The sequence below is a fragment of the Bos javanicus genome, chromosome 3, assembly GCF_032452875.1.
Source record: "Bos javanicus breed banteng chromosome 3, ARS-OSU_banteng_1.0, whole genome shotgun sequence".
Taxonomy (NCBI): domain Eukaryota; kingdom Metazoa; phylum Chordata; class Mammalia; order Artiodactyla; family Bovidae; genus Bos; species Bos javanicus.
Genome location: NC_083870.1, coordinates 8,316,232 through 8,340,868, shown reverse-complemented (window position 1 = coordinate 8,340,868; position 24,637 = coordinate 8,316,232). Strand labels below are relative to the sequence as shown.

The following is a 24,637-nucleotide window of genomic DNA, read 5'->3' as shown; positions in this document are numbered from 1 at the left end:
CAGGAAAGGAGGCTGCACAGGAAAGCTGAAGTCAGTTTGTGGAGGGCCTTAAATGACAGACTAAAGGGGTGGATTTAATTTGGTACATTATAAGAATTTGCTGAAGGTTTGGGGTTTGTATTTGGGGATAGGAATGGGAGTGTCTATATAGTCAGAGCTGAGTTTTAAGACAGATAAGTTAAGTGAAACTATTTAAAGAGCTAAGTGAAAAAGACACTCATTGGATTTGTTAATGTGAAACTTCAGAGGGCCAATGACTGGAAGATCAATAGCAGAAAACTCTAACATAACAACTTCCTAAAGACTAAATTGTTTATTAAATGAAACCTGTTTTTTTGAGATACCCATTAAGGAATACATTAAGGCACAGTCTTGAAGATCAGCTGTCAGCTGTGTTGCAGAGGAGATTCCTGAACTAGATAGAAAAGCAGGTTGGAGCGCCTCAAAGGTCTCTTCCAAAACCAGAGGCCTGTTAAAGTGCTTTCTTTGACAGCATTATAGAAATGCAAAATAGTATTTTCATTTGATGCAGAAATAAGTGAATCTCCCCTATGTAAGTCCTGAAAGGAAAAGCACAGGAGTGCTAAATATAAATAAGATCTGAATATTAATGTGATGAATATGTTTTTATTGTAGAACAGGAGTTGCCCTGGGCTGCTGTCTCCTTCACTTCTTCTCACCCCACCTCCTCAAAAAGGGCAGACTTTTTCTCTCTTCCATTCCTTGTCACTTGTTTGCTTCTCCTTTAAGTCCTAAGTTCTCTGGAAGTGACTGCTGTGCTAGGTTTCCTCAGAACTGCTTTCCTGCATACAAATCAAAGCAAGCTCTTCCCCACCCTCACCCCAGGTTATTCTGGCAGTGGGTGTCGCCCACACAGCCCTGAAACAAGGAACAAGGCAGCGCTGTTGTTAGTGGGCATCTAGCTCATGTGGCAGCTCAAGCCCAGGAATTGTGAGACATAAAGCTCATGGAGGTGGTTAGAGGATGCTCCCCATCCTTGGCGAATAGTGGTCTGGGAGGGTCTCTCCCCGACGGATCTCAACTTGTGCACTATTTCTGGTGAAGAAGGTTCACATAAGAATGGGAAGGAGCCCCAAGTATCTTTAATAAACTTTAAAAGTATAATTGATTTACAAAATTGTGCTAGTTTCTAGTATGCAGCAAAGTGCATAGTATCAAAGTGCAGCAAAGTGCAGCAAATAGTAGCAAAGTGCAGCAAAGTCACGTATCTAGTAATATATATATATATATATATATATATTCTTTTCCATACGGTTTATTACAGGATATTGAATGTAGTTTCCTATGCAGTAGGATCTTCTTGGTTATCTATTTTATTTTTTTTTGAATCTATTTTATATATAGTTAATTTATATCTGCTAGTCCCAAACTCCTAATTTATTCCACCCCCACCCCCATTTGGTAATTAAACATTTGCTGTCTATGTGTTCTGTTCTGTAAATAAGTTTATCTGTGTCATATTTTAGATTCCACATATAAATGATATCCTATTTGTCTTTCTGATTTACTTCACTTAGTATGCTAATCTCTTGGTTCATCCATACCATACCATACTGGGTAAACCCAAAGTATCTTTTCCCTCGGTGTGTCAATCATCCTATAAGACGTTTTTAGTCCCACCTGGAAGGGGGAAGGAGTGAAACCAGACTAAGACGTCTTCAGTGAAGAATCTAGGCAAGTCCTGTTTTGTGGGGCTGAACAAATCAGTGTGTACAGCGGTGAAATGTACACTGCAGAATCTGACCCAGCCGCAATTCTGCCGAAATCTTCTCACTTTCAAATAGAAGTCAGTTGAGAGAGAAAGAGGCAGACACCATGAGAGCAGATAAAACCAGCCAACAAACTGAACCCGACAGGTGCCCAAGCCTCTAACATAGTCGGTGTTGTCACGTGACGGAAGCCCCGCCCAGAGGTGGTGGGGCCGTCTGGCGTCACTTCCGTCAGGCCGGATCCCAAGATGGCTGCGCTCTTGTTGAGGTGACTTTAGTTTGGGGCTGGGAGTCCGTGCCGGCGGCCCTCAGGGGACCTGTATTGCCCCCTCACGTCTTGCTGATAGCTGTTTACCCCGTGCTTGGGCACGGAAAGGACCCGTGGGTGGAGGCGACGCAGTCTCGAGTCCTAGAGACCCCTTCCCCTCCCCCAGCCGCTCCTGTATATCGTGGAGAGCTTCGGAGTCACTGGCGGATTATTTTTTCCTTACTCCGTTTTACGGAGGGGTCGCGGGGTTCTCGCTTCTTTTGCTTTCCCCACTTCTAATAGTTCTCCCCCAGCTTGCTCTCTGGGCCACGGCCAGAGCCGAGCTCAAGAAAACAGCTCTAACTTTTTCATTTAGGGCTTGGGCTTCGAGAAGAATCTTGGTGTACTTTACTTCTGCATTTTACTCCTGCAAACACCAGCTGCTGGCAATGGGTGGGCACTGTTCGAGTTCCTAACCGGCCCCTGGTAGAAAGTGCAGGAACCCCACCGGGCTGACGATTAGTAACAGCGCCTATAGCTGTCGCTCTGCTGCGCCAAAGCAGCCCGGAAATTCAATTTTAGTTTATTTTTTTATTTGGTGGGTGAGGGGAGTAGATAGCTCAGTTTTTCTCTGCAGTGTCAGCTCGTCCAGAGAAATACCCTAGATTTTCTTCCATTCTGAATTGTCCGCTTTTTAAGAGGACTCGTTCTCACAGCCTGTGTAGCTGTAGCCGCTTTAGTGACTTTAGACGCACTTGATACAAATCCCAGCACAGTTTCGTGCCAGCACTATTTTTAGAAACTATTTGTTATGGAAAGTTAGCTTAAATGCTGTTGAGATTTAATTCCTGATTTCCCCAAATATCTTCTCGTTCTCTTTCCACTTCAGTCACTCGGCATAAAAATAGACGGACTTTATTTAGTTTTTCTCTGTGACAAAATGATTGCTCTTGGGAGTTGAGATCAGGAATGGTTTACCTTGGTCCTTCATTTTTCTCCCTGTCTGTTATTTCCAATTGTATCTCTTTCTAAAATGTGTCAGGGCTAGTCTTGCCAGATTGCCTCCTTTATTACAGGTAGTTTGACCATAATTGAATGCTTCTAAATTCCTTGGTATATACATTTCAGTAGATGTCATAGGCTTTTTGGTGGCATTACCTTATAGCTTGTATTGATCATATTGGGTCTGAACAGTTCATTTTAGGAGTTTCATGTTTAGTACTTAGAAAGTGAGGATCACTGTATTCATTGACTATGTCCAAACTAATTTTGAGCTATATAGGACTATCATTATTAGGATTCATTAGTGATAGTACAAAACTCTTATGGGAGGGACACCTCTCTTCATTTCTTACAAGGGCTTTTTAAAAGAAGTAGGAAATTTCAAAAAACTTTTTTTTTTCCTTTTTGGGAGTTCTGGGGTCTAATTCCATTTCACTAGAGGGATTTGTTTATAATGTGCTGATCTCACCTCAAAGGAAAATACCTTCTAAGAAATTCTGGGAGCTGGTTTCTAGTTCTAGTAGTGTCACTAATTCCATTTATTTTAGACAAGTCTGGGTCATTGATTAGATGATTGTCATTTCTTTGCAAATGAAAATAGTCAGGTTCGATGCAGGATACTGGATGCTTGGGGCTGGTGCACTGGGCGACCCAGAGGGATGGTATGGGGAGGGAGGAGGGAGGAGGGTTCAGGTTGGGGAGCACATGTATACCTGTGGCGGATTCATTTTGATATTTGGCAAAACTAATACAATTATGTAAAGTTTAAAAATTAAAAAAAAAAATAGTCATAACTTGAACTCAGGAGAAATATTTTCTAAATGTTTTTAATGCTTGGTTAACTAAAAATTATTAGTATGGCAGTGCTGTATGTTATGAATTTTGAATAGTATTCTATATTCTGTATAGTCCCTGAACAGTTCACAAACTAGCTAGGGATGAATAACCAGCTATGTAGCACAAGCTCCATTGATAGTCAGGGAATGATTTGCCAAAGCCAAGAAGACCTAGATGGAGAACTAAGCTAAGAATAGCTAGGCTTCTGTCTTGTAATATTCATGCAACTTAAGCACAAACCCACCAAGAGTCATTAACCCTCTGGCATTGCCCATCGTATTAAATAAAGCCCCTCTAAAAACAAGGCTTAATTTATCTAAAGTCTGAATTCTTAAGACTGCTTTTTAAAATAAGCATACTCATTCACAGACCATTTTTTTGAGCCTGTTCTATGTGTCATGTTGTTATAGGTGCTGTAGATGTAAAGTATTCCATTCTATGCTGGAGGAACTCAAAGTTTAGCACAGGAGATTGATTAATAAGCAACCTAATTTTGATTTAGAGATATGAACAGTTGCTTTGGGAGCATAGCAGGTGCAGCAGGTAAGGCTGCTTCCTTTTAGGAGTGAAGTTGCCATTTGGGAGTTGTTGGGTCTTGAAGGATGACTTTATCAGACTGTAAGGGAGGTCCACTCAGAATAGCCTGAGCAAAGGCATGTGGTCAAAAGAAACTATTGCTCTATCTGTGGGCAATGTGACTTTCAGTTTGGTAGTATAGGGGGCTGAAGGGAACTTGTGGGGGAATAGTTCTAGAGAACTGGATTGGGTCATGTTGAGAAGGACCTTGTTTGACTGTGCATACCAGTTCACTGTTAAAGACTTTTAGGCAGATGATTGATGAAGTCAGCTTTCTTTTTCAGTAACTTAACTGGTTATATTGAATGATAGGGAAGAGATTGGTGGTGCTAGGAGATCAGTTCAGGAGTTCTTGCTGGAGTTGGTTGGATGCTCATACAGTTAATCAGAACTTTCATGTATAAATGATTGCTCTTCATTGTGTCCTTCAAGATTATATATTTTAATGTTGTTGTTAACCTCAGACATTTATGAAACTAAGTTTTCATGTGCCATCAGATCAGGTGTAGAGGATGTGCAAAAGAAAGTCATTATATTATACTCATATCTTGTTTTGGACTAAAAATGGTTTTTATTTAATTTGATGACATAGACTTGGCTTTGAATAACTTTTGTTTTTTTCCAGAAGTCAGATCTATTTTCAGCAGATGAAGATTTTTAACACCACAAAGAATTTTAAAGAGAATGTGATGTGAATTCTAAAGACCTTTGGGAAACCAGTGGAATATTAATAAATTACATATATGTGGTATAATGCAGTTTAGAGAGTGCTTTCCTATACATTTTTCATGTTATCCTTCTAGTAATCAGTAATGTAGGTTTTATCAATCCCATTTTACAAATGAAAAAGCTGAAGCTCAGTTACTCACTATATACATTAGGGCAATCTAGACCTCCAGTCTGACTTTTATTACTTTGTCCAGTGTTCTTTCTACATTACTGTTGTTGCCTCGATACAGGGAAGAGCTTCAGAAACAATTTGAGCAATGATTACATTTAGGGGGAGACATGTATAGTGCATTTAGAAAGGGACAGCCCTAAATGGAAATTATAAGTTCTGGTTTTTTAAAAACAAAACAAGGCAACTACTGTTACTTTCTAGCTGTAACATAAAGTGCTATTCCTGGGTTGGAAAAGAAATCTTTTCAGGGTTTCTGGTTTCACATGAAAGGCAAGGATAGATTAAACATCTACTCTTGTCGTATTTCAAATAAGGTTATGTAGTTGTGCAACCAGATTCTGTTAGGGCCTTGTGGAAAGTTTACATTGGTATTTGTCTGGGAAACAATAGCATTAGACAGAGAGTGCTGTAGATTCCAACCCACATCTGAAAACTCTCGCTGGGTAGCTGAGTAACTGGACCTAGCCTGGTGTGAGGAATGCGTGCCCTGCAACTTCAGAGTCACAATTACTTCAATTGATATAAAGAGATTTGTTCCCACTTCTTTCTTTCTGGGAGTCTTGGGTGCACAATGTCTGTATTCACCCCTTGCCTCCAAAGCTGGGAAGAGGGAAGAGCTGAAGGAAGTGTTGGTTGGATTATTTTTCCTTCCAGTAGTGGGCCCTTCTAGTTTTCTAGTGTAAAACATAAGGTTCTTGAAATGTTTATGCCTCTGATATCAATGATGTGAGGGACATCATGCACTTTTTTTAGAAGTGTTGGATCTTAATGTGATCTTGTATCCCCCATGTACATAGTGGATATATGATAAACTTTTGTAGAATCTCAGTGTATTTTTAATTTTGGTCCCAGAGCTTCACTCTGATACCTTTCTTAAAGATTTGATATAATGTGAGTTAAAGGGGTGTAGTGATCATGTGTTTTTCATGATACCATGTAAACGCTGGATCAGAGCTTCTTTAGGTAGAGTGGCTGGGCACATTTTAGTCTTGGACTTGAAAAGCAGTTCTGGTATTGATTGCTATTTAAAAAATAGCAGCATTTTAGTGGAAAGCTTGTGTATCCTCTTCAAGTACCTTTTCATGTGGATAGCAGAGAAATCTGCATTCTCATATTTTTTGCATTATTGTATGATGGCCTTTTTCACTTCAAGGTCATCCGGGTTGTCTAGAACCTGGTGGTAGTTCCCTAAAATAACAGTTTAATGCTTAGACCCTCACTCTTCAAACCCCTGTTCTTTAAACCTTTTAAATTCATCCATTTGCGCAGGTGTTTGCTTTACCTAAGTTGTATAGTACTTGGGGGGCTTCCCAGGGGGCGGTAGTGCTAAAAGAACCCGCCTGCTAATGCAGGAGATGTAAAGAGATGTGGGTTCAGTCTCTGGGTGGGGAAGCTCCCACAGAAGAGGGCGCGGCAACCCACTCTAGTATTCTTGCCTGGAGAGTCCCTTGGACAGAGGAGCCTGGTGGGCTACAGTCCATAGGGTCGCAAAGAGTCAGACGTGACTGAAGCGACTTAGCACACAGCACACACACAGTTCTTGGTGTTGCCAGTGGCTTATTCTGTCCCTCTGCCTTTTTTTTTTTCCCCCAGAAAAAACCCTGTCTTTTAACCATCACCTCCTTTAAGACCTAGCTTGAAAAAAATTGCTTTCTATATTTCTTTTTTTGGCCACCCCTTGTGGCATGTAGGATCCTGGTTCCCTAACCAGGGATTGAACCTGTGCCTCTTACATTGGGAGCATGGAGTGTCAACCACTGGACCACCAGAGAAGTCCCACTTTCTATATTTCTTTGTTGAGTATTAACCAATTCTGATTATTCTTCTACCTTGTATTATTTGTGTTTAGCTAAAACCTTATTTTGCATTTGAAAATAATGTTTGTGATTATTCTCAAGTTATTAAAGTTGTAGCTTTCCAACTAGAAGATAAATCTCAAAATCCTGATACTGTCATTGTTCTCATCTTATTCCTAATTTTCCCCTCCACCCTAAAGTCTTACACAGTACAAAAATAGAGAAGTTGATACACTAAAGTTGATACACTAAAAATGGTCTCTAAATGTTTATTGACTATTGGTTCTCTTATCTTGCAGACATGTTGGCCGTCACTGCCTCCGTGCCCACCTTAGTCCTCAGCTCTGTATCAGAAAGTAAGTTCCTAAATCTGTGGAGATTATTATTATTTAAGCTTTTTCTCATCAGAGAAAAGCAGTAGGTTTTTGACTGAGATTTTGGGGATATATACGAAAGCAGGTGTAGATGGTTGGCTGAAAATTTAGTGACCATGGTCTCTAGTTTTCTTACCTGGTAGTAGAAGAAAGAAGGAATTTGAATATATCTTTGGTCTTTTCTTAATTTTCCTCACTTTAAGCTTTTCTGCTTTTTTTAACTTCATTTATTTGCTCCATTTTTTGGTTCCTTTCTTGATATTTAATTCTCTTCTGTCTAGTCTTTTTTCCTTTTGTACTTCCTTTTTCTTGTAACCTTTAATTTTGGGCAGCTCCCAGGAGTTAAATCTGTTTCTTCTTACAGTATTCATTTCTAGTCTGTTGACCTCAGCAGTTGCCCCTGTATGGTTTTTTTTGTTATAAAAAACTTTAAAATATTTATTTATGGCCACACCCCACGGCATGTGGAACTTCCCTGACCAGGGATTGAACCCGTGCACCTGCATTGGAAGGTTGGAGTATTAACTGGACTACCAGGGAAGTACCCCTTAACTTTTTTTTTTTAATTAATTTATTTTTGTCTATACTGCATCTTCGTTGCTGTGAGGGCTTCCCTCTAGTTGTGGCAAGCAGGGGCTCCTCTAGTTGCAGTGCAGGCTCATCTCACTGCAGTGGCCTGTCTTATCATAGAGCACAGGCTCTAGGGCATGAGGGTTTCAGTAGTTGCAGCATAACTTTTTACTTATTTTTCTAATCCCCCTTTAACTTTTATTAATTTTAGAAATATTTCATACTTTTAGGGAGTTCCTTGGTTGCCTAGTGGTTAGGATTGCAGGCTTTCACTGTGGTGGCCTGGATTCAATCCCTGTTCCATGAACTGAGATTCTGCATGCTGAGCAATGTACCTGGGGTGGGGGCGGGGGGAGAGTAGACATATTTGGTACTTTCAGAAAAGTTGTAAAAATAGTACAAAGAAGTTCTACGTACCTTTCACCTATATTCTCAGTTGTTAACATTTTGCTGTGTTTACATACCACTCTATATTTTTGGTTGTGCCATATGAAATTATATTTTTGTAGCTCAAAACTTGTGTAATACTGATAATTTAGTGTGGTTCAGCACAATTTAATTAGTATGATTTTCTTTGCATTCTTTGAGATTAAGCTGCAGACATCATGACCTCTTCCAAATACTTCTCCTAAGGGAATTCCTGGTGTTCTAATAGCCAGGACTCCACACTTCCACTGCAGGGAGCATGGGTTTGATCCCTTGTCAGGGAAATAAGATCTCACATATCTCACAGCACAGCAAAATAAACCCTAATTTCTCCTAAGAACAAGAACATTATCTTATAAAACACAGAATAATTATACAAATGCAGTTATCAAACTCAGGAAATTTAACTTTGACCTAATCTTACTTGATATAAAGTCAATTTTCAGATTTTTCATTTGTCCCAAACAGACTGTCTGTCCCCTCTCCAGGATCTAATTAGGCTCACATGTTATATTAATTGTCTTATTTCTGTAGTATCGTTTAATCTGGAACTATTTCTTAGCCTTTTTTGTCTTTTATGACATTGACTTTTTTCAAGAATACAGGTCAGTTATTTTTCAGAGTTTTTCTCAAGTTAGATTTGTCTGATTGTTTTCTAATGAGTTAGGTTATGCATTTTTGGCAGGAGTAATACATTAATGATGTTTTATCCTCACTATATCACATCAGGGACATATGCTGTCATTTGTCCCATTATCAGTGATTTTAACTTTGGCCATTTGAATACAGAAATGTTTGCTGAGTTTTTTCCCAGTATGAAGTTACTGTTTTTAACTTTTGTAATTTGTAAGTAGTATTTGGGGAAATATTTTTCTTGAGGGGGATGGATCATGTTTAATGTAGGTACATAGTAAATTAAATTGTTGAACATAGCTGTCTAAGAATTGGCTTCAGCCTAGCTTCAGTTCAGTCGCTCAATCATGTCTGAATCTTTGCAACCCCATGGACTGCAGTACGCCAGGCTTCCCTGTCCATCACCAACTCCTGGAGCTTACTCAAACTCATGTCCATTGAGTTGGTGATACCATCCAACCATCTCATCCTCTGTCATCCCCTTTTCCTCCTGCCTTCAGTCTTTCCCAGCACCAGGATCTTTTCAAATCAGTCAGTTCTTTGCATCAGGTGGCCAAAGTACTGGAGTTTCAGCTTCAGCATCAGTCCTTCCAATGAATATTCAGGACTGATTTCCTTTAGGATAGACTGGTTGGATCTCCTTGCAGTCCAAGGGACTCTGTCCAAGGAGTCCTCCAACACCACAGTTCAAAAGCGTCAATTCTTCAGCACTCAGTTTTCTTTATAGTCCAACTCTGACATCCATACATGACTACTGGAAAAACCATAGCTTTGACTAGATGGACCTTTGTTGGCAAAGTAGTGTCTCTGCTTTTTAATATGCTGTCTAGGTTGGTCATAACTTTTCTTCCAAGGAGCAAGTGTCTTTTAATTTCATGGCTGCAGTCGACATCTGCCGTGATTTTGGAGCCCCCAAAAATAAAGTCTCTCACTGTTTCCACTGTTTCCCCATCTGTTTCCCAGTGATGGGAAACATCATGGGAAGTGATGGGACCAGATGCCATGATCTTAGTTTTCTGAATGTTGAGTTTTAAGCCAACTTTTTCACTCTCCTGTTTCATCAGCCTAGCCTAGTGACGAGAAAAATCATGAAACTATTTAGAGGTACTGGACTGAATCTAGTTCTCAATTTTTGAGAACCTGGAAAGGATTCTTGAAGAGCTAGATGAGAGCAGGTGGTAATGTATGAGATATCACACATGACCTGGGTGATATGTAAATGGTTTTGAAATATTGTATTTGCCCTGCTGCCCAACAAGAAAGTTAATCTTCCATTACTGTACTTGGGTGTTGGGGGATTGAGAAGAAGAGTTGCTCTCTAATATGACCTCATTGGGTGGTTGAGGTTATTAGTAGCTGAGTCGTACTTAGCAGAAAGATAAGGTGAGTGGACAGACTTGTTTTCTTAATATATGGGTTCATCTAGCCCAGCTTACCTTTAACTTTTTATTATGTAAAATTTTAAACCAAGTTTACTTTTAATCATTTAAACCTTTTGGTTTTATTTTAGTGCTGTTCCTTTGGGAACCACAGCCAAAGAAGAGATGGAGAGGTTCTGGAGTAAGAACACTAGTTTAAACCGTCCTTTGTCTCCCCATATCAGCATCTACGGGTAAGGGCTCTGGAACCAGGGAATTTAGTAGTAGCAGGTAAAAGTTCTAGAGGTAAATCAAAATGTAATTCCTATTAATTAAAAGAAATTATTTTGAAATCATTTGAGATTTGCATAAATATTGCAGAAATAGTGTGCTGTTACTGTATACCCTTATGCAGACTCCCAGTGTGTTAACATGTCTGAATGATTTTTGAAAAGTGCAGCGATGATGATACTCATTACTCCTGTGTTAGTTTCTATTGCTGCTGTCATAAGTACTCAAAAACTTGGTAACTGAAAATAACGCGTTTATTATCTTAACAGTCCTGTAGTTCAAAGTCTGGCTTAGGTCTTACAGGGCTAAAATTAAGGTGTTGGCAGGGCTGCGTTCATTTCTGGAGGCTCTGGGGGAGAATTTGTTTTGTTGCTCTCTCCAGCTTCTGAAGGCTGTTCTGAATCCCTTGGCTTGGAACCCGTTTCCTCCATTTTCAAAGCCAGCAGTGGTGTGTCAGGTTCTCCCATCATATCACTTTAAACTTGCTTCATTGTCACATTTCTTCCCTGATTCCCTCCTTCTGCCAGCCCCTTCCACTTTTAAGGACCCTTTGTATTATATTGGGCCCATCCAGATAATCCAGGATAGCCTTCTTATCTTAAGGTGAGGTTATTAGCAACTTTAATTTCACTTACAACCTTAATTCCCCATTGCTATTTAAGGTAAATATTCACAAGTTTCAGGAATTAGAATGTGGACATCTTTCTGCCTGCTGCAGTCCCTTAATACTTGAGTGTATGTTTCTTAAATTTGAGGAAACTCTCCATACTATAGCCATCACAGTCAGAAAACTAACATTGATCCTGTGTTAATCACCTAATCCTCAGATCCCATTCAGATTTTGCCAGTTGTCCCAAAAATGTCCTTTATAGGTCCAGGATCCAACTGAGGATCATGTATTACATTTAGTTGTTTAACTACTTGGAATTAGCACAAACCCCACAGGTTGGGGTTCAGTCCCACAGGGCTGCCTCCCACTTCAGATGCCAATCCCCAATCCCAGCTTGTTACTTGGACTTCTAACTGAAAGTGTTAGTTGCTCAGTCGGGTCTGACTGTTCACGACCCCATGGACTGTAGCCTGCCAGGCTCCTCTGTCCATGGGATTCTTTAGGCAAGAATACTGGAGTGGGGAGCCATTCCCTTCTCCAGGGGTTCTTCCTGACCCAGGGATCGAATGCATGTCTCTTAATGTCTCCTGCATTGGCAGGCAGGTTTTTTACCACTAGCGCCACCTGGTACTTCCAATTAACCAACTATAAATCAAGAGTTCTCACAAACTCTTCCTTGGGTTCAGTAATTTGTTAAAATGGCTCAAGAAACTTGGAAACATTTACTTAAGTTTACTATGATTATAAAGGATATTACAGATGATACAGATGAATAGCCAGGTGCCCTTTTAGGTCCCTCTGTGTCTAGAAGGATCCTGAGCATAGGAGCTTCTGTCTCCATGGAGTTGGGGTGCATTATCCTTCTGATATATGGATTTATTTACCAACCTGAAAACTTACCAAACCCTGTACTTTGGAAATTTTTATGGAGGCTTCATCATGTAGCCATGATCAGTTATTAACTTAATCTCTAGCCCTTCCCTCCCTGGATGGAGGTGGGGGTGGGGCAGAAAGGTCCAAGCTTCTGGTCACGGGTTGGTCTTTCTGGCAACTAGCCCCCATCCAGAGTCACCTCATTAGAACAGAGGTCACTCTTACCTCCCAGGAAATTCTAAGGGATTTAGGAACTGTGTGTTGGGAACCAGAGTCAAAGACCAAATAAAAAGATCCTCCTAGCACCCGTATCAGTGAGGAGATTGATAAGGGTCCAGAAACTAGGAACAGATATGTTTTACACACACACACACACACACACACACACTGATAAGGGTTCAGAAACTAGGAACAGATGTGTGTGTGTGTGTGTGTGTGTGTGTGTGTGTGTGTATGTGTATCCCCCCCCACCACACCACCACATTACTTCACAATTCTTGTTTTGCCCAGAGTTACACTATTACTCTGATTTATTTTGATGTTCGGATTGTCCCAGACTTGGCTGGTGGAAATTTTTCAAGATGACTCCTGTGAAATCAAGATCTGGGTGCTAGATGTGCTCACTGCTAACAGGATATCATTGCTTCTAGACTTTTCCTGACAGAGCTATGATATATATGTACAAACACACACACACAAACACACATGTTCATGTGTATATATGAGTATATACATATGTACATCTATTTCTGTTAATTTGTTGTCCTCAGAAGTAGCATTGATGGCTGTTATGCTAGTGTCTTCCCAAAAAACTCCTAACCCAGCAAAGCATCTTGAGTTCTGCTACCGTATTTTCTTGAGTTCCTGCCAGGGAAGCTGGTCATTTTTTAACCACCTCCACAAATACCACAACCCTTCAGATTTTTTCCAAACTAGATTCCTGAAATAATTCTGATTGTAGAAATTGGACAGTCTACTAAAACAGAAGAAGATGAATAAGTGTTTGCTACTTTCTGGTAAAACTTTTTTTTAAGAGATGAGAGATTTGGGGGAGGATTATAATGAAGAAGAATTTGTCAAATTACCTTGAGTCTATATTTAAAGCCTTTTTTCACAAGTCATATTAACAAATGATAATAAGCTAGTGGGATGAGACTTAAACTACTTTGTTTGCTCTTCTGATGATGAAACTCTAGACATACTCATGGGAAAAAAAGAAAAGAAATAGCAGGAAACATGGGGCTGTTTCCAAGGTGATATGTCTGGGAAAGATAACCTGAGATATCTGGAGTCATATTTTCTGTTACTAACTTTTATAAATTTTTGGAGGTAGCATGGAAATATATGGTTAAGTTAGCCTTTCTGAAGTATTCTTTATCTCTTAGTAAATTGTTATTATCAAAGCAAAAGTATATATAGGGAATTGCATTTTCAGGAAAACAAGTCATTTTAAAAGATGTTAGAAAAATATTTTAAAAATTTAGAGTTGGAAGAGTTCTTAGATTTTAATTTAATTTTCAACCACATTGGTTTTAAGAGTGCTGCTTGGGGCTTGGGATATTCCATTAAGTATCACAACTACCCACTTCTGTGGGTAGTTGTGTGGGGCTGGCCAACATGCAGATTGTACTGTAGGCCCTTAGACCTGGCTATAACCAAAGCAACTTGACTTTAAGGATTTTGCTTTTGAAGAAAGGGTGCTACTCAAAAAAAGAAAAAAGTTTAAAAGCCACAGATGAGTAAATTTCCTCTGCAGTACTTTCATAAACAAATGTCTACTTAGGCTTGCATGCCTCCAGTGACAAGAAACTCACATCACCCTTTTCCAGTTTGGAAATTTCTCATATTATCAGAAAGACCCTTACTTTATTGAACTTACTGTAACTTATATCTTCTGCACAGTTCAGTTCAGTTCAGTCGCTCAGTTGTGTCCGACTCTGTAACCCCATGAATTGCAGCACGCCAGGCCTCCCTGTCCATCACCGACTCCCAGAGTTCACCCAAACTCATGTCCATCGAATCGGTGATGCCATCCAGCCATCTCATCCTCTGCGTCCCTTTCTCCTCCTGCCCCAATCCCTCCCAGCATCAGAGTCTTTTCCAATGAGTCAACTCTTCGCATGAGGTGGCCAAAGTATTGGAGTTTCAGCTTTAGCATCAGTCCTTCCAAAGAACACCCAGGACTGATCTCCTTTAGAATGGACTGGTTGGATCTCCTTGCAGTCTGCACAGTGGCTCTAGTTCTACCATAAACTATGTAAAATAGATCTAAGCCTATTTTTTTCCCCTGATGACCTTTTTTGATGTTGAACGTCTTTTCATGTGTTTACTGGCCACCTGTATATCTTCTTTAGAGAAATGAATATTCAAGTCCTATGTTCATTTTTATATTGGATTGCCTTTTATCCTTGTTTAAAATTTGTGGTAAAACATACATAACAAAATTTACCAGTTTATTGATTGTTAAGTGTACAGTTCAGTGGCAGTAAGTACATTCACGTTATTGTGCAACCGTCACTGCTCTTCATCTCCAGAATCTTTTCATCTTCCCAAACCAAAACTCTGTACAGTAATTCCCATTCCCCCGGCCCCTGGCAACCACCGTTTGAGCTTCCATCTTTATAAATTTGACTACCTGTATGTTGTGCTTAGTTACTCAGTTGTGTCTGACTCTTCTCAACCCCATGGACTGTAGCCCACCAGGGTTCTCTGTCCATAAGGATTCTGCAGGCAAGAATACTGGAGTGCGTTGCTATTTCCCTCTCCAGGGGATCTTCCCAACTTGGGGATCAAACCCAGGTCTCCCACATTGCAGGTGGATTCTTTACCCGCTGAGCCACCAGGACCTCATAAAGTAGAATCACATGATGTTTTTCCTTTTGTATTTGGCTTATTGCATCTGGCATAATGTTCTCAAGGTTAACCTGTGTTGAAGAATCTATCAGAATTCCATTTCTTTTTAAGACTGAATAATATCCCATTGTACATATGTACCATATTTTGCTTATCCATTCATTTGGATTGTTTCTATCTTTTGGCTGTTGTGAATAATGCTGCTATGAACATGGGCACACAGATATCTCTTTGAACCTCTGCTTTCAATTCTTTGGGGGTATATCCTAGAAGTGGAATTGCTGGATTATGGTAAATCTGTGCTTAATTTTTTGAGAAAACAGCATATTGACCTTAGGGGCAGTAGCACTGTTTGCATTTCCACCAGCAGTGTGCATAAGGGCTCCAGGTTTTCCACATCCTCACCAACACTTGTGATTTACTGTTTTTGTTGTTGTTTTAATAATAACCATCCTAATGAATGTGAAGAGGTATTTCATTGTGATTTCAATGTGCATTTCTCTAATGATTGGTGATGTTGAACATCTTTTCATATACTTAACTGGCCATTTATGTATCCTCTTTGCTTTTTGGTTTTTTGATGGTATTGTTTGCAGTATGATTGTTAGATCACTTGTTGAAATTCATATATCCTGTGTCTCTAGCTTTTTATTGGTTAACATTCTACTAACAGTCAAAAAAAGGAAAAAGAATTAACACTCTTCAAATCAGGAGATGTGTGTTAATTGCTCAGTGTGCCTGGTACTCTTTGAAGTTGAAATACAAAGGTGAATAAGATATAACCTGTGTTGAAAAGGATCTCAGTGTTTCCTGAAAAAAAATGTTCCTAAAGGAAATCTTACTGGCTTCTAATCGTCACTTTTCTCTGAGTTGAATCAGTCTTGATTTTCTGTGCTAGACTCTTACATAATGTTCAGAAGGAAATAGTGGGGGTGACCTGTTAGTCTCTGCCCCATGATTTCTGAGGCCTCAATGAGAAAACACAAACTGGGGTGAAATAATTTGAAGATTCGTTTACTCACATGTCTTGGGTTGATTCTGGCTTTTAGAGGGGCCTTCATTTTCTCTCTGCATTGATCTTTCTACTTGATCTCTCTGCATAGATTATTTGAGGCTTCCTTACAGCATGAAAGAAGGATGAAGGGACAGAAGGAGCACAAGTGATTTGGAAGTCATGCGGTGCCAGATCTGTGCTCTGTATCTTGAGGCAGTCAGTCATGAAGTTCTGCCCAGAGTCAAGCGGCTAAATATAAATACAGTGTGATGAGGAGTGACAAGATTCTAGAAGATCATATGGGACTGGAAATACTATCATGATTATTTAGAAAAGAAAATGTCCTTTAGCAGCTCAGTACTAGGCTAACAAGTCTATGATTTTAACCATTTTTTAAAGTTAGGTTAACATTTGACTTCATATCACTCCCATTTTCCATTTCAGTATTTCTTAAAGATTACAAGATCAGTGGTTATATTTCATGTGTTAGCTCTTGGGATTTAGTTCATCTGGCCAGGAGTCCTAAGTGCATTTGGAATGCAAAGTAATGTCTTATAATTTCCCCACTTTTTTTCCCCCCAGTTCTCTCAAATCAATATTTGTTCTGTCTTTTTTTGTCTGATAATCATTCTCTTTGACAAATAAAATAGTTGAGCAATCTGCTTTGCACTCTGTCATCCATTAACATAAAATCGTCAGCCCCAGTTCGGAGGCTTGCTTTCCCTGAGTACAATCTTAAAAGCCCCTTTTTGTTGTCCTTGACATTTTTGCAAGCCTCAGCTCATTCTGGGTTTTAGTCTCCTGATTCTTCTGATCAAATTATGCCATTGTTCTCTGATTGTCCTTTGTTACGAGGCTCTTCTTCTGCCTTTTATATTTATCTTGTTAGTCTGAGTTAACCTAGAGTGGTGTCTAGTCAGTTTTCTTGGTTTCTTTAGACATTATTCTTTTTTTTTTTTTTTTTAATACTGTGACCATTTTTTAACGTAGAGTTTTTTTTACAGAGACATTTATTACAGTTATTATTGTGACCATTTTTATTACATAGACATTATTTATTACACTTATTATTGTGACCTTTTTATTACATAAACATTGCTCTTTTCTTTTTTTACTGTGACCATTTTTATTACATAGAATTTCTTTTCATGATCTTTTCAATCTGCTGGAATTCCTTTCCTTTGGTGTATGGATTATGTAGTCTGATTATGCTCAACATTCTCTATCTAAGCTGACTTGCCAGGATGAATGTTAACTTTATCCAAAGATGCCTGTTCTTTCCATTTTACTAACCATTTCTCTCTTGAGCAAGAGAACTAGGTCCAGATTATACAAGTGTTGGTTATCCTTCTAAGGAAAGCATTGACAGATGAGAACATGATTTTTAAAAGGGTTTGATGACAGAGTATTTCAAAACACCTGTGGATTTAAGAAACATATACTAAATCCAGCAAAATTAGATTTTTAAATTTGGGCTAAGTAATTTACTAGGGAATGAACGATATGCTCAATTTGGATATTTTTGTTTATATAATAATAAAGTTCATGGATGACTATGTTATATGAAACAGTAGATAAATAAAACTCAAGTTTTCTTCTACTTCTGTCTTACTACTGGAGGAAAGGAAGGACCCAGATGGTTGTATTCTAGTGTTTATTTTCTAACTGTATGCAACTTTAATTGATGTTTTCGACCCATGTTCTTTCTTTTATGAAAGGAATTTGAGTCTTAATTAATTTCTCATCTCTGTTAGTGATGCAGTCTAGAAAAGGGAGGGACTTCTTAAATAAATCATTTTCTTACTTTTTTTTTTTTTCATTTTCTTACTTTTAAACTGGAGAGTGAAAAACACAGGAATATGAAAGCTGTTTGGTTTTGGTTTGTGATAAATAGTTGCCTATTTCCAAAGTAGTTTATATTTCCTTTTCCAAGCTAGATTCTCTACAGTGGTGTCCTCTATTCCTCTTATAAATCGCCTTTGTGTGTTTCTTTTCAGCTGGTCTCTTCCCATGGCGATGTCCATTTGCCACCGTGGCACTGGTATTGCCTTGAGTGCAGGTATGTATGTATGTTTTTATCTGCGTATGAACACACAAACACATACACACATTATTTCTTTGAAAAACTTTGCTATTTCTGTGGCTCTTGATAGTGCCTCCTTTGCAACCCAGCAGCTTAATTTAGAGAAAACGATAAGTCCATTGAAGTTTATTGTTTATTCATTTCTTTAACTGTTAATTATGAGTTCCCACAATGCTCACGTTCTTTTCTTAACCAGTTTTTTTTTCCTTTTTTAAAAATTTTTCTTATTTTTTCTTATCCAGTTTTTAAACTATTCCCAGCACGTCCTGATATTATATTTATTGACATTACAGAGAACAGATACAGAAATATAATGGAGATAGACTGGCTGACAGAACATTGACCAAACACAGTCCAAGATTAATCATCAACCTTATTCTTCCAGAAAATCCATTTTAACACCCATTTTTCGTCACCTGGAATTGATCAAGTACAGAAATACTAAGTCATTCTCCATTCTCAAAAAGACCCTGGTAACAAACCACAATTTCTGTTTGTTTATTTATATAATATGAAATACAGCTGCAGCATTTGTTTTTCATAATATCCTTTGGGGTCCCTCCTAGTCTTCCATAGAGTATGTTTTTACTGAAGTGGTCATCAACAGGACTAGTGGCTCAAGTACAGGGATCCTGCATTGAGGAAGCTACTGCTGAGGCATTCGAGAAATTATCTAAAACTAAGTCTGTGATTCAAAATTAGATTAGTTTTGTTGGTAATCAAGTAAGGATAGGAACTCCTATCTTAAGATCCGATGTTGTTATTCCTGTGTTACCTTTTCTGTGGTTGGTAAAGTAATAATGGAATCCAGGTATAAGGATGATTGGTGTTGTCTGAGAATCTGTACGGTTTCTGATTTTTAACATACTTGCATTTAAATAATAGGATAAATTTTAGGATTAGCCTGTTCTAACTATAAATTCATAGTTACTTTATTTTTTCGTACTTAGACTCTCATAACTTTTAGATTGATGCTTTTTGCTTAGTTTGGTGGTGTTTATAAAACAGATTCAGTCCTAAAAATCACTGGAAGAACAAGAACAATTTATTTATTAGGCTATAGTTTCAATTATTGGACTTCCCAGGTGGCTCAGTGGTGAAGTATCCACCTCCTGTTGTGGGAGATGTGGGTTTGATCCCTGGGTTGGCAAGATCCCCTGGATCTTGAATGGCAACCCATTCTAGTATTCTTGCCTGAAAAATTCCATGGATGGAGGAGCCCAGCTGGCTACAGTCCATGAGGTTGCATAGAGCCATGAGGTTGCATAGAGTAGGACATGACTGAGTATACACACAGTTCATTATTATCTCAGTATATTTATCGCTACTGAATGAAAAAAGAGGATATTGACTCTTTCATAGACTATAGTGTAAAGAAATATTAGTTTGCTAAGTATGGCTAAAGTTGTATGTATTTTTTTCACAGCTGAACTTAATAATTATTTTTTTCTGTTTTTACCCCTTTGAATAATCTTGTATTTGTTAGCATGTATACCCTTTTTCCCAAACCTTTTCCTTTAATTCCGTAACAGTAGCTGATTGCTGTAGAATAGTAGTTACCATGTTTCCCTTAAATTCTGAAAGTCCCTACTTCAAAACTGGAACAGATTTTTGCTAGGTGGATGATATAGTAACTTAGTTACCTCTCTACTGCTACTGCTGCTGCTAAGTTGCTTCAGTTGTGCCCGACTCTGTGCGACCCCATAGACGGCAGCCTACCAGTAAGCCTCTGTTAATTCCTCATTTTAAGATATTAATAATGCCTATTCCAGAGTTGATGGGATTTCAAGAAACTACACTCTGGGTGTTGACTTAGGAAAACAGGGATGAGAAGCATGATAAATTTGATAGCAGTAGTCTCTTGGAAGATGGTGTGTACTGGACCAAATGGCGAGAAGAATTGGATCATTTGACCTGAAATGAAGTCAGTCCCAGCAGCTGTGATCATTGCAATCTTGTTGCACTCCTCCAATCTATTTTTCACACAACAGCAAGAACAGTAAAAATCTCTTGAAAATAAATTGAATCAAGTCACACTTAGGATCTTCCTATTACAGTATTTGCCTTTGCACTTAGATTAAAATTCAACTCTCCACCATGACCTAAAATGCTCTACCTGATCTGGCCCTTGCCTAAGTCATCCAGCCATTTCTCCCCTTTCGTACTCTATTCTGGCCACACTTGTCTTTGAATTCTTTGGAACAGGTAAAACTCTTTCTCATCCCAGAGTCATTGCATGTTTTATTCCCTTGATCTGAAATGTCCACTCCTACCTCTTGCTACAGAGTGTGTGGTTAGTTCCTTCTTTCGTAGCTCTCCACAAAATTGTCAGCTCAAAGGATACTTTACTCACCACCATACCTAAAATAGTAGCTCTGGTTTGTTTCTAGTTCTGTTATTAGTTTTCAGTTTCACAACACTATTCCTTCATAGTTCTTATTGCACTGTTTCTTCACAGCTTTTTATACATCTGTCTCTTTGATTAGACTGTAAACTCTTCAGATAGTAGGCCCTGCATCTACTTTATTTACCATTCATATCCTCTAGCACTCAGTGGGTGCTTCTGTGAGTGTCTTAGTCACTCAGTCATGCCCAGCTCTGCGACTCCATGGACCATAGCCTGCCAGGCTCCTCTGTCCATGGTAAGAATACTGTAGTGGGTAGCCATTACCTTCTCCAGGGAATCTTCCCAACCCAGGGATCAAACCTGGGTCTCCCTTAATTGCAGGCAGGTTCTTTACCTTCTCAGCCACCAGCGAAGCCCAGTAATGGAAACTATTAACCTAATAAACAAACTGCTCTTGTCCTTCCAGTGATTTTTAGGCTAAATGAATGCAACCATGTCAGTCACTTTGCTTATGGTGGTCAGTTCAGAAATGTTTGTTCCTCCTCAGTCAGTTCAGTCACTCAGTCGTGTCCAACTCTTGCAACCCAGGCCTCCCTGTCCATCACCAACTCCCGGAGTCCAACCAAATCCATGTCCGTTGAGTTGGTGATGCCATCCAACCATCTCATCCTCTGTCGTCCCCTTCTCCTCCTGCCCTCAATCTTTCCCAGCATCAGGGTCTTTTCAAATGAGTCAGCTCTCTGCATCAGGTGGCCGAAGTATTGGAGTTTCAGCTTCAACATCAGTCCTTCCAATGAACACCCAGGACTGATCTCCTTTAGGATGGACTGGTTGGATCTCCTCGCAGTCCAAGGGACTCTCAAGAGTCTTCTCCAACACCACAGTTCAAAAGCATCAATTCTTCAGCGCTCAGCTTTCTTTATAGTCCAACTCTCATATCCATACATGACCACTGGAAAAGCCATGGCCTTGACTAGATGGACCTTTGCTGACAAAATAATGTCTCTGCTTTTTAATATGCTGTCTAGGTTGGTCATAACTTTCCTTCCAAGGAGTAAGCGTCTTTTAATTTCATGGCTGCAGTCACCAACTGCAGTGATTTTGGAGCCCAGAAAAATAAAATCAGCCACTGTTTCCACATTTGTTTGCCATGAAGTGATGGGACCAGATGCCGTGATCTTAGTTTTCTGAATGTTGAGCTTTAAGCCAACTTTTTCACTCTCCTCTTTCACTTTTCATCAAGAGGCTCTTTAGTTCTTCTTCACTTTCTGCCATAAGGGTGGTGTCATCTGCATATCTGAGGTTATTGATATTTCTCCTGACAATCTTGATTCCAACTTGTGCTTCTTCCAGCCCAGCATTTCTCATGATGTACTCTGCATATACATTAAATGAGCAGGGTGACAATATAGAGCCTTGACATACTCCTTTTCCTATTTGGAACCAGTTCCTCCTAACTTCTAATTAATCTTCTTTCATGCATTAGAAATTGGATAGTGATAAAAGCATCTACCCTCAAGGGTAAAAGAGTCTAAGGAATAAGACAAATATTTGTAATGCACTGGGATAATTTTTTAATAGAGATATGAGGTCCCAGAGGTGAGACCAACTCTGCAGGAGTCAGAGATCTTGAAAGAAGAACGAGTGGGAGAATTCATGAAACGGAGGTAGAGGAGGCTTCTCTGTATTCCGACAGAGAAGCCACCGGATGCAAAGGCACAGGGTTTGCAAAGCATCCAAAATCTTGGATGATGATAAGTAGATCTACTTGTTTAAGAACTGTGTTACGAAAGTGGCAGAAGATAAGGTTGGATCATGATAACTAGATGGACTTGTTTAAGAGTTGTGTTATGGAAAAAGTGGCAAAAGATAAGGCTGGGAAGTGTCCTGGGCTGTAAAGGACTTTGACCGATGTGTCGAGAAGTTGGAACTTGATCCCATAAGAAATCAAAAAAGGTGGAACTTGATCCCATAAGAAATCAAAAAAGGTTTATGTTCTCATTTGTTTCAGTAACAGAACAAGCTGGGCTAGACAAATCCATGATTAGGTGTTTATTCATACTGTAGAGATTTTGTGGCTGATACTCTAAAGAGCATGTTGAACTAAAAAAGCATGATGACACTAGTTTGACTTTAAATAGAATTTATTGAGGAAGAACTTTACAAGCAGTTCTTTAAAAGATGGAAAAAGAAGCCAGTAACACTTTTCCATTGCTTAGGTTCTGTAAGGGATTAAAATATTTGTGATTTTTCATAGCAACAGTGTAAAAATATAGGTGAAATTAGATAAATTCCTTAAAAATGGCATAGTTGAAGCTGCAATGTGAATAAGACTGGGAAAGGGTAATCAAAATGCAACGTACAGCAATGAAATGAATGAGTGCCAAACAACAGATACGTTAGAAGAACGCAGCTGTAAATAAATTGTACAGTTAACTTGAATGGGAAGAAGAATGGTCCTGAATGTTCTGGATAGTCTTTAAAAATAGGTCGGATTGAAAATCAGAACTTCAGTGAGAGGTCACTTGACTGTATAGGCAAACCTGCTCAGGTAATCACTTCTTTTCTGGAAAAGCCAAAGAACTGACAGATTATAAAGTAACTAGTGGAACTCTGAAATCCCTGTTTTGTTTTTCTGGGCTTTTCATGAGATGGGACATGAGTTATTGATTCTTAGATGTGATATGTTACACCCTGGTAATTCCCAACTGAGACAGTGTAGAGAAAAAGCACAAACTTTGGATATTTCTGAGTTCAGTTCCAACTTTCTCACTAGCTACTGTATCATCACTTCCTTTTCTGCTTATAATGCCTTGCTAGGACTTTGAGAATTATATATATAAAGTTGCAGCTGTTAACCAGGGTTCCCATGACCCGGTCCTCAGTTTTGATAATTTACTAGAAGAGCTCACCATAACTCAGGAAGACACTTTATTTAGACATACTGGTTTTCAAAATAAAAACCAATGGAGGAGATAACACAGGGCTAAATACACAGGAACAGAGAGCAAAGTGTGTATGAAGCTTCCATGCCCTCTCTGGGCACACCACCCTCCTAGCACATCCTTGTGTTCAGTAACCTAGAGGCTGTCCAAATCCTGTAGTTTATGGTGGCTTCAGTGCCTAGGCAAGATTGATTAATCATTGGCCATTGGTCATTAGCTTGATCACCAGCCACTCCCAGGTGTGTGTATATAGTGAGAGGAAGTGGGGAGTAGACAGGGAAGGGGACGGACGTATGGGACTAAAAGTTCATTTGGATGCAGAACCCATGGATGTGGAGCACTAACTGTATAGCCTTCTAGTGGGTGTGGAGTGGCTTCTCATAGTTTTGATTTGCATTTCCCTAGTTACTAATGGTATTGAGCATCTTTTCATATACTTATGGACCTTTTACTTCTTTGGAGAGAGATTTATTCACATCCTTTGCCTGTTTTTAAATTAGGTTGCCTTTTTATTATTGAGCTATAAGGGTCTTTAATATATTCTGTATACAAGTCCCTTATCAGACATAACAATGTACAAAAATTTTCTCTCATTGTATATGTTGTCTTTTTACTTTCTTGTTGGCATTGCTTGTAGCACAAAAGTTTTTTATTTTTTTCCATAGTATTTGTTGATTTATCAACACAAATTATTCCATTATTCTTAAGTCATAGTTTTGTAATTCAGATTACAGTTCAGTGACAAAACTTCCATGGAACTCAACCTAAAGAAATTTTTTACATTGTGAAATCACTTTGCACTCTGAAAGATACCAGCCTTCCTCATCTCAAAAATCTTCCATGGAATCATAATTTCTGTAGTAGTCTGCATATGCTTGCTTTCTTGCTTCAGCCACAGCAAACTTACAGAAAGCTGCACCCCCGGAATACAGTGAATGCTCCAACAATCTGAAGTTTCGTCAAAGAACTGAAAGCCATGGTAGTTATTCTCAGCATCAGCGTCCTTCCAGACTAACGGAGAAATGGCCCCCAAAAGTGTTTAATTTTGATGAACTCCAATTTATTATTTTGTTGCTTCTGGTTTGGTGTCGTATCTAAGAAACCACTGCTGATCCAAAGTCCTAAAGATTTACTCCTGTGTTTTCTTGGTTTTATGGTTTTAGTTCTTACATTTAGGTCTCTGATTCATTT

The 24,637-nt window shown here is 39.0% G+C and overlaps 1 protein-coding gene across 2 annotated transcripts in view; it reads left to right on the top strand.

Moving 5' to 3' along the window:
- The first annotated feature begins 1,904 nt into the window (after window positions 1–1,904).
- Window positions 1,905–24,637, top strand: part of SDHC (succinate dehydrogenase complex subunit C) — a 65,455-nt gene continuing 42,722 nt past the window's right edge. Inside the window, exons 1-4 of one of the 2 annotated variants that reach the window (XM_061400530.1) lie at window positions 1,905–1,998; window positions 7,389–7,445; window positions 10,603–10,704; window positions 18,069–18,130. In XM_061400530.1, the coding sequence (XP_061256514.1) occupies window positions 1,979–1,998; window positions 7,389–7,445; window positions 10,603–10,704; window positions 18,069–18,130 (241 nt within the window). In that variant the 5' untranslated portion in view covers window positions 1,905–1,978. The remainder of the gene's footprint in view (window positions 1,999–7,388; window positions 7,446–10,602; window positions 10,705–18,068; window positions 18,131–24,637) is intronic. The other variant, XM_061400522.1, reaches the window with a different exon arrangement.